The following is a 13,140-nucleotide window of genomic DNA, read 5'->3' on the forward strand; positions in this document are numbered from 1 at the left end:
TGTGACTAGAGAAGGCGTGCTTACAGTTTTGGGAGTGTAGGTAATTATCCTGTTAAACAGGAGCAAATGGGAGAAAAAACATTATTCTGTAATTAGAATCCTAGCACTAATAAAACTTCAACCATAGTTTTCATTCCAGTTCACTAATCATGTTTGTTAAACGTAGGCTAAAGAAGGAGCCAGCCTTGCAGCTGTTGAAATATCAAAACTGAAGACCAAGGTTGATGATTTGGAGAAGGCATTGCATCAGACAAAAGCCTTCCAAGCAGAAACTGAGAGAGAGATTGCATCATACCAGAATGAGCTTGCTGGATTAAGGTATAAATGTTAAAATTAACAAATAGTACGTGTGGCTCTTGTTTAGAATTCTTCAGTGACTTCACAACCTGACATAAAACTGGCACAAAACCAAAACTGTATATAGTTTAGCAGGAAGAAGGATAAGGATATTTCTGTAATATGCGAAAACAGCTTCCACAGAGTTGTCTTTGTTCGTGATTATCCTTGTATCTTTATGTAATGGTCTCTTTGTTTATGTAAAGTTTCAAACAGTCTTAATTGAATATTTTCTGTTCTGCTGGTGACTTGGATATATGGAACTACAGTTTAAGAATCTTATTTCTTATTTCTTGGTATTTTATTCTCTTCTTAGCGTAATGATTGAGATGGCTGAACATTCCCCCCCCCCATCTCTGTTTTTTTAAAAGATGTCTGATCTTAGACGGCTGTTCTCGTTCAGGCTTTTAAGCTTGTGCAGATGATTGAAGTGCGAAAGCATGTTATGATCAGTTCAGTGAAGACAATTTTGTTTGAATTTGAGGCCAGAAGGCAGTATCCTAGTGCCTCTACTGCATTTTATTGTCCGTAGTGCAATTTCTAGATCTCTAATTAAAGTCTGTCTAAGATAATATCTATTTTATACTAGAAGCTCTTGGGGAGGGGGTGTAGAGCAAAAGGTCAGCCCCACATTTATCTTTGCAAATGTGAGCAAGTTAGCATGAAATATTCAAACCTCATTCTAACTTGTAGACTTAACCAGCGAACAGCATGAATAGTCTTTTTCCATTTTTTCCCCCAAACTTTAAAAAGATATATTAAATTGAATTAAAGCGGATTTAAATTACTTTTATGCCCTTTGTGATGTTGCCTGTGTATGACAGCAGTTTCTGGAGATGTGGCATGTTTGTTTATTTCAGTCTTCTGAGTCTAGTGTATTCCTTTTCAAATTTGTGTACTTGCAGTAGGGTAGACTGGCGATCTGGAGCAGCGTTCTACTCAACTGCGACCTAGAGCTGCTTTGCTGTGCAACCTTATTTTTTAGGTAGCTGAAGTATGTACTATGTTAACAGACGTTAATATCTTTACAGCCAATGAACTTCTCTCATCTCCAAGCTGACAAAGCAAACGTGATATTATCACTTTCCAGGCTTGCTTTTCTTTTTCTTTTTTTTTTTTTTAGCAGATGTCTTTAAACTGAAGTATTTATTGAGAATGTTAATGTAGTGCTCCATATTCGCATATAACTTCAAAAAATACCATTATTTATTTCAGAAATAACAGTGGGTAGAGCTTTATCCTTTTCATTCACTAGTATGTAGTATATTATCATTTAACATCTAGTCCAATATTTTATGTTCAGAATGGAAAACAACCTCCTCCTCTCAGAGTCCCAGGCACTGCGAAATCAATGTCAAGTCACAGTTGCTGAGAAAGACCGACAGATTGCAGAACTACAGAAGCTGCAACAAGACATGATTGTTAAGAAGTCAGTCTCTGCTGGCAGCAATTACCCAGTCAAGGTAAACAAGTGAAATGTAGCAGGAGGCACGAATCTAATTCCATCAGTTTATTGTATTGCATTTGCAGCCTGCTTCCCAAATGAGAACTATACAGCATATGATAGTGAAGTATGGAAGGCTGATGAGTGCATTACTCGTATGTCAGTGTTGCCTGGGGTCAAATCAGCAAGTTACAACTATTCCAAGCAAATGAGTTGCGATTATTAAAAACACTTTTTAATGAAGTCTGGTATATTGATCAACTTCTTTTAAACAAAGAAAAATAATGAGTTTCTCATATGTTGATAAAATAACAGAGAAAACTTGCTGTTGTGGTGTATTTTAATGGTTAAAAAGATGGAAAGCACCTTCATAATGAAATGAAATAGTTATGAAGCAAAAGGTGAAGGTCATGAACTGATAACGGATATTGATTCTTAGTCAAAAAGGAGTAACAATTTGCTGTGGTAACGTTGTAAGGTGATGGCATTTGCTTGTTGCTGAGTTGCTAACGTTAGTAGATTACTTAAGTAATCTTGTAAGTTACTATCTTAGATTAGTTAAATCCAGAATAGAATATGAAGAAGTTAAAAGAAAAGGTTCAGACATGGTTCAACAGCAGATCCGGTGCTGGTAAATAGAGGCACATACTGGAAAGGGAAAAAAGAACTAGTGCAATTTGCAGGTTTCTCAGTTAATTCTTTCAAATCAAGAAGAGAATAGGGAACTTTCAGGCATCTCAAGGAGGAATTCTTCTCATGCAGTAGCTGAGATGAAACATGTCCATAAGTGGGAATATAGTTCTGGCTTCATGTGCCAATTTCATATCTATCGTGAGTCTCTTACTGTTCACACTATTATAACACCAGTGTTGTTACTTGCTCCTATAGCAGACTTGTTCAAATGAGAATAGGATGCTGTACTATTACTTGTGGGATGCCAACAATGTATTTATTGTCACTGAGTCCTTGCACGCTGATTGACTTATCACCTGCCAGACAGCCTGTACTACAGCTGTGTTCTAGCTGTTTCTTTTTCTCTCAATAGATAATATCAAGTTGGATCTGACTCCCCCAGTTCAGTGATTATTACACTAAGCATGGAAGCATCGTAATTTTTTGAGACATGAACCTTCTTTTAAAATCCAGTTTTAGAATTGACTAGCGGATGCAAATGTTATTGGGGGAACAGATAGACAAACAATATGACTTGCATATATCTTATTTTTAGAAAACCAGTCTAAAACAAATAAGTTATTTGAATGTTGAAGAAATGGTAGGAAAAGTGGTACAGAAAACATAATTCTTGAGTGTAAATAATTTGTAGTACACTTCACCTGCACTTCACAGAAGTGTTACATTGCAAGTTTCGGAGGAGGGAGGTGGAAAGCATGATACAGAAAGACTTCTAAGAAGAAAATTCAGAAAAGATTGGGATTGTTTCCATTAAGAAAGAAATAAATAAGAGGGGAACAAACCCAACCTAATAGCCCTGTGGCATGTAAGTGAAATGAGAATCTACGCTCTCACTTCTTGTAAACCCAGAGTAGGGGACATTGGGTTACAAATACAAAACCAGTAAAAGGATGTGCTCTTTCAGGTAATGTGAACGTTTCTTCAGATATGTTATAGCTGCAACCTATTTTCAGGGACACAGTTTTTAAGAGGATCAAAAAAGAACTTGGTAGTTTACATTGACAACAGTTTTCAGAATTCGTATACTTATTGCTGACAAATTTTAAAGATCTAATAAAATTCATTCTTCAGAGCCTAAATCAATTTCTAATTACTGCAGATGAGAATAGGACCTAACTGAGGGGAGAAGGGAGAGATGTGCCTAATTGAAGTGTTCTTGCCCTTCCCCTGAAGCAGCTGGCGTTGGCTTCTGCTAGGAACAAAATACTAGATTTAGAAAGGCAACAGCTGAGACCCAGTCTGACAATTGCTGTCTACTGTTGTAGACTGTCACTGAAGGTTCAAGGAAGGTGTTATTTTAGAATAATATTCTTATTTGCCTTTTCTGTGCCAACAGAAGTAAACCATATTCCTTTTAATTTCATTAAAAACAACGTTTTAGTTGGTCAAGTTTGTGTCTCATATGCTGTTCATTTTCTGTGATTAAAATTACAAGTAAAAGCTATTGAACAGTAATGTCTGTTGGGTTATGGAATATTTTATGTGGTAGAAGTATTTATTTCATGATTTTCATGGGGAAAATAGATTCCATAAAGCATTAGAGATGGCACACTTCCCTCCATTATTGGAGATTAACATCAAAATGTTGACCTGCCAGAGATAAAGACCAAAGCTGTGAATTGGTCATAAAGTTGGGTGGTTTGGGTTTTTTTTGGTGGGGTTTTTTTTTGTTTTTTTTTCAAAATGGACTTTCAGCTTTAAATTCGTATTTAGAAAACAGCTATCCTTCTACAAGTCGTGAATAACATACATTATTAGTTTGAAAATAATTTTTGAAAGCTGTTTTCTATTCATCTGGCTTTTTCTATTTTTTTCCTTTTTTTGTGCTTCACACTATTTGGAAATTAAAAATTAAGTTGGGTTGCCTTTTCATGATAATTTTTTAATTGTTTTTTTTAATTGAAGTATTTAGGTTGAAAACATTAAGTAGAAGATTCTTTTTTTAAATATAAAGTCTCTTGCAAATGTGGTATTGACTAGTGAGAAGGAAATGATCTTCTGAGAAGGAAATTATGTAGTCCATATGTATATTTAGTGTTGGAGTTCTGTATTATTTAGAGAACTCTTACACCATTTACCCTGAATATGCTAATACTTTTTAAGATTTTAGAAACTGCCTCCCTTGCTGGAAGTGCAGACATGCCGGAGGAAATCAAACGTGTCTTAGCTGAGAAGAATCGGCTTCAAAATGAACTGCAGCGCTGTCTTCAGGAGATACACCAGAAGGATCTGCATTTTCAGCAGATTAATTCAAAGGTAACTTAGAACAACAGCTGTGATCCTACATGGCTCACGTGAATCTGAGCTGGTATCAACATAGGAATATTGCTAAATTGGCAGTGTCTTGTTGTGCTGGTTTTGGCTGGGATAGAGTTAATTTTCTTTATAGTAGCTAGTATGGGGCTATGTTTTGGATTTGTGCTGGAAACAGCGCTGATAACGCAGGGATGTTTTAGTTGTTGCTAAGTAATGTTTGTGCTAGCCAAGGACTTTTCAGCTTCCCAGGCTCTGCCAGGTGCACGGGAAGTTGGGAGGGGGCATAGCCAAGATAGTTGATCCAAACCGGCCAAGTAATTGAAAGTTAGAGTGCTTTAAAACTCAGATTCTTCAAAACAACCCTGTTGGCTCATACTAGAAATTTCAAACTAAATGTCAGTATTATCTTTCTGTCAGGCTTTCCTGACTTGTTATTTGACAGAGAGAGGTTTATTTGGATCTGCATTCTGAAGGGATTGATGGGGCACTGCTGAAGTACTCAAAGTAAAATATGTTTCATTATAGACAAACAGATGTTCGTCTTAGCTGGAACAAGATTTTAGCTATCTCATACCAAATTTTAAATACCTCAGAAATGTTTCCTTACAATTTCTTGATGAACCCTTTTGTGGCTGTTAAGACTGTGTGTGTGTGTGTGTGTTCAGTTTTGTTAGCAAAAGTTTGTAAATGTTGTTGGAAATTCCCTTAACCTTATCTGTCTTTGTGTGGCCTGGTGTTGGAAGCAAATCAGGTTTATGTTACCTTTCATCTGTCATTGTGTCTCTCCTCACTCCTTCACCCAAACATTTTGTAAAGCTAATAACAGTTTTAACCAAACTTTGAAACAGGTGTAGAAATCTCAAGCTCCTACAAGTGAAGATGAGTGTTTGGGTAGCAGGTGGAGACCCCAGTTATGGTCTGGTTTTTGAAAAGATGAAAACTCGACTGCTGTGCATTCCTGGACTGCCTGGTGAACATGTTTATATTATCAGCCTTATTTGGCTATATGCATTGTCCTGAAGTAGCAACTAAGAAGTATTACTGTCTTTTTCCAGGTGGTGATATCATAGCAAACACGGGGAGGAAGGCATTGGCGTTTAAAACCCTGAGTTTCTGGTTTCTGGGCATACTGATGACAGGGGAAATCAATCTTCAGGCTTCATTATTTCTGCTGCTCATAAAACAGCTAGTTAAATCTTACCAAACTGTGAGCTTGCCAAAAAGTTGATGCAAGTTTGAAACTAGGACTCAGTTGTTTTCAACAGCAGGTCTCGAATCTGCAGTAATTTCCTGGAGGAGATAATTCCTAATTTGTATTTATTTAAATGTTAATTTCTTTCAGGTTGTGCAGTCAGCAGAAGAGAATGCTGTCTTATCCGCCCAGTTGAAGACACTTTCGCAGACTCTGAGGGATAACCAGCTTCGTTACAATGACTTGCAAAATCGTTATTTAAGACTGGAGAGGGAATATCAGACCATGCAAGTGACATCTTTCCAAGGCACTGTTCAGGTAAACAAATATATGGAAATGTTTTTAGGTTTTTTTAATTCTGTGCTTACACTTTTCCGGTTTTCATGCTAAAAAAGAAGTATATACTTTTTGTTGTACTGATTCAGTACTTTTTCTGGCCCCTGATGCGCTGAAGAGGACTGTCTTTATTGTTGTAAAGCTGTTTTTATTTGACTTTTCATTTAAGGAAGCTGTTTCTACATGCTTCTTTTGTTTTGAAATATCATCTTGAATTGGTCTACAGCTGGCAGAGATAATTGGATGATCACTAATCGTTGGATCAGCAAAGTTTTAATGACACTTTCACAGAAGTCATGAATCATTTTGCAAGGTGTTTGAGTAGTATTTTCAGAAGTGAGATCTGTATCACCAGTTCAGCATTTCAGTACCCTTTGCCAACCCCTCATATACATCTGTAAGCTTATTCCTTTGTGATCTCTTCATTTTTCAAAAGTTTTCCTGTACTGCCTTGGTTATTCAGTAACGATTAATTAATATAAGACCCTAAAATATCATATGGATACATATATAAAGCAACCCTTACTTTTCCATAAACAGAAATACACACAAACAAGGAGAACTGTAAACTACAAAATAAATGAATCCCTGCTTCTTATCTCACAGACCATTTGGATTCTACCTCTTTCACGTATTGATTGCAAAGCATGGGGCTGCTTAACCACAGTTCCCAGTGCTTCCGCACTGCCTAGAGCTCACTAGCTCTGAATTTAAACATTGCTAATGGGGATGCTTTAAGCTTTGTTAGGCATAGATTATCTGAGAGAGGATAAAAGGGAAACCTCAGACTCGCAGCGTCACCTCTTCTTTACTTATATGTAGCCATTACTCCCAAACAGTTAATCAGTGCCACCCTGGCTGGTGATCCCAACTTGCTCACGTCTTGTCCTAGTCCTACTGCATATCCTGGAATTTCTGCTCTGCCATGCATGTTGTGCTAGAGCAGTGACCTAGGCAGCTAGAGCTGCAGTAACTAGTCCAGATAGTCAGAGGGCATTATGAGGACTTGAAATATAATGTAGAGATTATGTGCCTGGAACAAAGTCCACAGATGTGAGAAAAAGAATGCAATCCTCTGCAGAATATTTCCGCTACCTCTGTGTGAGCTGGCATGTCTGTATGGCATGGTGCGATACCACACAGGTATTTTGTCTCAGATTCTGTTAGTGAAATAGCTGCATTACTTACAAAACTGTGGTCAGTGCTGTATTACTATGTGGATGTGTAGATGCATTTCTTCCACTTATTGTTCAGAGATTGCTGTGTTACGCAGTGTGCGTGTATCCTTCAAGTCCTGCAGCACACACAGGCAGTATTCTTCATCAACTTTCTGTTAGAAAACAGGTTAGGAAAATCACAGCTCCAGAAATTAAAAGGTTAAATGGCACAAAGAGTGGTTTGTTCCACTGCTTTGTGGTGCTTATGGCTTCTTTAATTGAAATAAAGATTTTTAGCAACTAGAAAAATGGTGACTGGCTTTTTTCCCCCCTTTAATATTTTCTAGGATGAAACTAGAGCTGAAGTTCCCCCTGGAGCACCACAGGAAAGATCTGCGGTTCTTGTTGAAATAGACAATATGGAGCTAAATGAACTCCGAAAAAGGTCAGGACTGAGAGCATGTATTAGCAATATTGTTTTCCTGACAGCTGTGTTGTAAGTGCGAAAGTAATACTTTTCTATCCCTCTAAGGCATTTTGGGGAAAAAGGGAAAGAAGTGGATTTACAGTGGATTAAATGAATCATAGTCATATTCTTGAATTATTATTATCTGGTAATATTTGTGGTTTGTTTTTGTAAAGATACATACTTATTGGTGACTTTATTTCAATATCTAATCTAAAGCATCTCCTTATAATTAAGTCTTCACCAAAAAGAACATTCCTTAATAAAAAAGAACAAGAAATTATCTCTTGAAGTATGTAAAATATTGATTTCAGATTTCATTTTGTCATAGGCTTGCAGAGACTGAACAACAATATGATTCAGTGCAGCAGGCGCTCTCACAGCTGACAGAAACACTGTCAGAAGAGAAGAGGAGGAGAGAAGCTGCAGAAGAGGCACTTGGACTCTCTGAGGAACGAAGTAACAGGTAAAAGACTCCTGTCTGTAAAACATGGGGTTTTTTTCCCTTTTGAAATAAAAGTGTCTGTAAAACATATTTATTTTCTTATACTTTTGAAGTATGTGACAGATTGCTGCATTAAACCCTTATGTGGGTATGAAATAACTTGCACGTTCAGAGCCAAACCCATCTTTCACTTCTGCTTCCCCTTGGACAAATGCATGGTGAGGTTTTCATTTACACTGTGCCTGGAGTAAACGCAAAGTGTACTACAGAACTGAAAAAAGGAGTGTCAGATTTTTTGTTTGCCTTTTGTTTTTAGTGAGATTAGCGATAGGTTTTTCTATGGGTGTTAGATTGCTGAGCAAATAATAGAACAAATACAACAAACAAATAATAGAACCTGTCTGTGAGTCCGCAGTACCTGAAGCAATGAAAATGCATGTGTAACTGTGTTAAAAAACTAGGTCTATCTTTAGGGATCAAGAAAATGTTATGGGCTTTGGGATTTTTTTTTTTCTTTATTTAATTTCTTGCTTCAGATGTTGGACTCAGTCAGTGGTATTTCTTTTTTTTCCAAGTTAGAAAAAAATCTCACATATAACAGCTTTAGTACAGCCACTGTTTAGATTTAAAATATCATTATCCGTCTGCCTACATAAAGTGTCCATCACTACCGTCATCTGAAAATGACTATTCCATCGGCTAGTGATGATGGGGATTATTCTGAATAAATGAAACACCTTGAGAGTAGACTGCAAATAGAGACTGAAAAAGATGTGGCAACATAAAATAAGTCTTACTGCTTTTGGGGGGAGGCCTTCCCCCAGTAATGTAAGTATACAAAATAATGTTTCTTATATGAATTCAGTAGTTTAAAAGAGCAGATAATTCAGTACTCCATTGTCTCCCTTTAATTTTTCTCTAGACTTGAAGTAAGCAGTTACAGGTCTGTCCCTAGCGAATACACTGTTCAGATGGAAACTGAGGAGGAAAGGGAAGCCTTAATCATCAATCCTAATGAACATGTTATTGTGCGAAAGGTAAGTAAATGCAGGCTTTTAAAAACCCTGAATTATAAGCTACTTAAAAGTGGTGTGCGTATTGTATACTGCTAGTTGCAGACTAGATTGAAGATGGCACAGCTCATTATTTTCTTCATGCTAGCCCTTTCTTTTTCCTGTCTTCTCTCTGCTATACCTTTCTTTCAACTGTCATTCATTCTTGGAGTGCAGATTTCCCTTCTGAGTGACTGGAAGTCAGTGATTTTTGGGTTGTCCTCTTTATATGTAAACACTGGCATGAAGCAGCTACTTGTCTAATCCGCCTTGCCTCTGAATGAAAAGCTGACTGTGAAGTACTCTTTTATTGTGTTAGGTATCATGGGGATGGATGGGCCATAGAGGCATCCATTCGAAGTAGCAAACTAATACTGAAACTATATTTTACTGAAAAAATGTCCTTAATTACTCTCTGTTTTGGTTGTGGATGGTGAGTGAAATACAGGCAGCTGTGTGAACCATGCCATAGAGCACATTACATATGTCCAAATTAAACTGTCAGTAATCATATTTATATTACACATGTGGCCATTAAATAAAGTGCGTGTGCGTATAATTATGGATTTTAATCTCTAGTATGGATTTGTAATTACATAATACACAAATACCTTGTATCCATTCCTCTCCCCGTTTATTAATGCTGTTTTCTTTGGCCTTTAAATCGTTTATGCTTACAGCCTGTGCTGTGGCATCCATTGCTGCATCAGAGGCAAAAGGTTTATGGTGCCTCAGAAATCTAAATTGCAGTGGAGCTTCTTCTCATTTGTATTTGTGATTACTTATTTGACGTTTTTTGTTTCCTAACCAGATGAAAGGAGGAGCCCTTTCCTTCCGAAGATGGCTTCGAGGACGAAGTCTTTACTGTTCTAAGCTGCTGACCTCCAGAGCAAAATCCCGCTATTTATTCCTCACATACCTAGTTACACTACATCTTGTTGTTTTACTGTGCCTCACTGGTGTTCTCTGAATACACTGCATTTTCTGGGTAAATGATTTCCCTGTAGGTAATGGTGTGCCGATTCAAGATAATAGACTTTTCACATGCTGCTGTTAAGCTATGCACTGGACACAGTTGTATATATTCTTGTTACACGACATGAATCTTGAGCTTCTTAAAAGAAATTTGTGTATATCACAGTTGCTCCAAAGTTGACTTGAATTGCTCTTTAACAGTGGAATATTATATTTGCTAAGGAGAAAATATTCCCCTCTGCCCTATAAAGAAACTGCTGCATACAAGTTATTTAATATTGTTTGTGAGTACATAATGATTGATTACTACTGAATGGGTTGTAAATGATATCTTTTCTATATAAATTTTATTTTAAGATTTAAACTATAAATTTTAAAGGAATATTCAGCTATTACTGTTTATTGGCTTCTTGATTATAACAAGAAGTTTTATAGAGTGCAATAAAGGAAGAACTACTGGATTTTTTTTTTTTTGGCTGAAAATAAAAGATTCAAGAAGGTTCTTTGGCCATACAGTTTGTAATGGCTCTGACAAGGTGCACAATATGTATATGGTAATGAGGTAAGCAGATGATTAAAGATTCAGTAAAGATTCAGAATTGAGATGACAGGAAGAAATGTCTTCAGCTTCTTATACTGTTGTCCTTTACTGTTGTTTAAAGGTGCAATTTCTGTAGCTTTTCTTGTGGATTTTTTTTTTTTTAAATTCACTTGCACTTCTTGTCTTGGTGGGTTCAGTTACTGCATATCTTCAGGGCAAAATGTTACTCAGCTGCTCAACACATGAAATTCAAGCTTATAAAGACACAACCTTACATATTTTACATGTTTGGGCTTCAAGATACAAATGAATAAATGGGTACATTTTCAACTAAGAGGCTATGAGAAGCAGAGGATTTGCATTCAGTTTCTGTAGCCACGGAATGGAGTGTTATGCGTGGCATATTAATACATCCACATTCTCTGAAACTGTACAACTATTTGTCTAATTCAAAAAATAGCTTATTTGTGAAGACTGTGGCCACTGGAAGCTGGAAGGTTGTGTTTACACCCTGTTGTTTGCTGACGAGTCTAAAGGAGTAGACATAAAGTCACAAAAAAGGAGCAGCCATTTGATTTCCTATTTACTAGACTAAAATCCTAAAAATCTTGTGGGAAAAGAAGAACCTAATGAGTATGGAAATGGAAGGATTCCATCAGTGTTACTGATGGGCAGATACAAGGTTGACTTTGAAGAGATGTTAGTGAAGTGAATTATCTGCTTAAGGCTCAAGGATTCTTGTACGTGAGGACTGCTGTGCAGTCGTGTGACAGGTAAGAAAGAGGGATTCGTTGGCATTTGCGTTTGCAGAGTTAACATTTACCAAATCGTATCTGATGTTCTGCATCACTTGTTTTTATCATATGGAATAGGAAATACTGCCAGCCATAGTTACCACTGTAGGTAAATGCTGTGAACTTCCTTTTGGTGGTTCTTTAGTATTTCTTAGTCTAGTAAAGGTCTGGATTTCTATATAAATCCAAGATATTCCTATATAATTTATGTCTTTTTTTTTTTTTTTGCAAAGTTATAATGGCTCATCTCTTTCGAATGGCTGATTGCTGATTCAGTCCCTGTTTTCAGCCATAGTGTCACCCAAGTACTGAGATAAGTCAGCTATTTTCGGTCTTTGCGCCACACAAACAAACACCAGGTACAGTTGAAACATGAGTACTGTACATGGTAAGACTTTTCCCTTTCCAGCTTGAAGATGGGTGTTAACACAATGATAATGAGCTATTCTTAGCTAATTGTGTTATAATGAAGCGGAACGCTTTCCAACGACAGTGGACCTACAAATCCTTCCAGTCTTACCTCGTGTGAGGGATTTTTGTCTTCTGGGAAGAAAACAACCCTCTGTCATGAGGCATAGCAAGTTAGCGAGTGGGAAAGGATCCAGAGATGTTAGAAATTCTGCCCTAATTTATCCAGGCCTTTGTGCTGTCGCTGTGATAAGCACAAACTGAAAAAAAGTTTCCAAAAATGGCTTGACGCGTGTAGATATTCTGTGAACTCCATTCCAGAAGCTGATATAAATGTAGTGGAAGGTGAGATCATGTCATTTACAAAGAGGCTTTTACAAATCATCACCATTTCCTGGGTAAGTATTGCCCTGAGAGGTTTTTTTCATATTGCAGTTCATGATTTTAATGCTTGGCTTCACTTGGTCTGAAATCTTTTGGGGATTTACACACTTCTTCCTGGACTTGGATGCTGTTTGCCTCAGGCTTTGAAGGAATTCCAAAGGGTCTCCTGGTGTAAGGTAATTCAGGTTTGACTGCATGGTTGCAGGGAGATGTGCAGACGTTCCTCATCGCTGGAAGGATCAGTAGTGTGCAATGAAACCTTCATAGTCCATCTGAAACCTGGAAGAACACTTCACTAGTGTTTGCCGTCTGGAGATCAGGCCTTTTGCAGAAACCAAAAGGAAGTTCTCCGTTAATTGTATTTAATTTTGCACGGGGAATTAGAAGAATAAAAATTGAAACTAAAAATTAAAGCAAATTTAGGAAATTTATTTAGGAACTTCATCTGGTGAAAAGGTTTCCAAAGAGCTGCTTTGTGAAAATGATCATTAAACCTATAAAGTCAGCAGCTGTAAAGCACTAACATGACTCAATCAATGAAAATGTTAAGTAGTGCTCTTCATTAGTTCATTCACCTCGTAACTGAGTAATGATAAGCAAAGCAAGGTAATTTTAAATGAGGAATGAACAAATTCAGCCATTAATTTTATTAGTGTCAGTG

The 13,140-nt window shown here is 37.0% G+C and overlaps 1 protein-coding gene across 6 annotated transcripts in view; it reads left to right on the forward strand.

The window, feature by feature from the left end:
- The window catches only part of LOC140652631 (uncharacterized), a 46,120-nt gene extending 35,384 nt beyond the window's left edge, over positions 1 to 10,736 (forward strand). For all 6 annotated transcript variants that reach the window (XM_072863640.1, XM_072863642.1, XM_072863643.1 and 3 more), the window contains 8 exons: positions 167 to 318; positions 1,640 to 1,799; positions 4,577 to 4,729; positions 6,072 to 6,239; positions 7,762 to 7,859; positions 8,212 to 8,346; positions 9,248 to 9,362; positions 10,189 to 10,736. In XM_072863640.1, the coding sequence (XP_072719741.1) occupies positions 167 to 318; positions 1,640 to 1,799; positions 4,577 to 4,729; positions 6,072 to 6,239; positions 7,762 to 7,859; positions 8,212 to 8,346; positions 9,248 to 9,362; positions 10,189 to 10,347 (1,140 nt within the window). In that variant the 3' untranslated portion in view covers positions 10,348 to 10,736. The remainder of the gene's footprint in view (positions 1 to 166; positions 319 to 1,639; positions 1,800 to 4,576; positions 4,730 to 6,071; positions 6,240 to 7,761; positions 7,860 to 8,211; positions 8,347 to 9,247; positions 9,363 to 10,188) is intronic.
- The last annotated feature ends 2,404 nt before the right edge of the window (positions 10,737 to 13,140 follow it).

This window comes from Ciconia boyciana, chromosome 6, assembly GCF_034638445.1.
Source record: "Ciconia boyciana chromosome 6, ASM3463844v1, whole genome shotgun sequence".
In the NCBI taxonomy this organism is placed as follows: Eukaryota; Metazoa; Chordata; class Aves; order Ciconiiformes; family Ciconiidae; genus Ciconia; species Ciconia boyciana.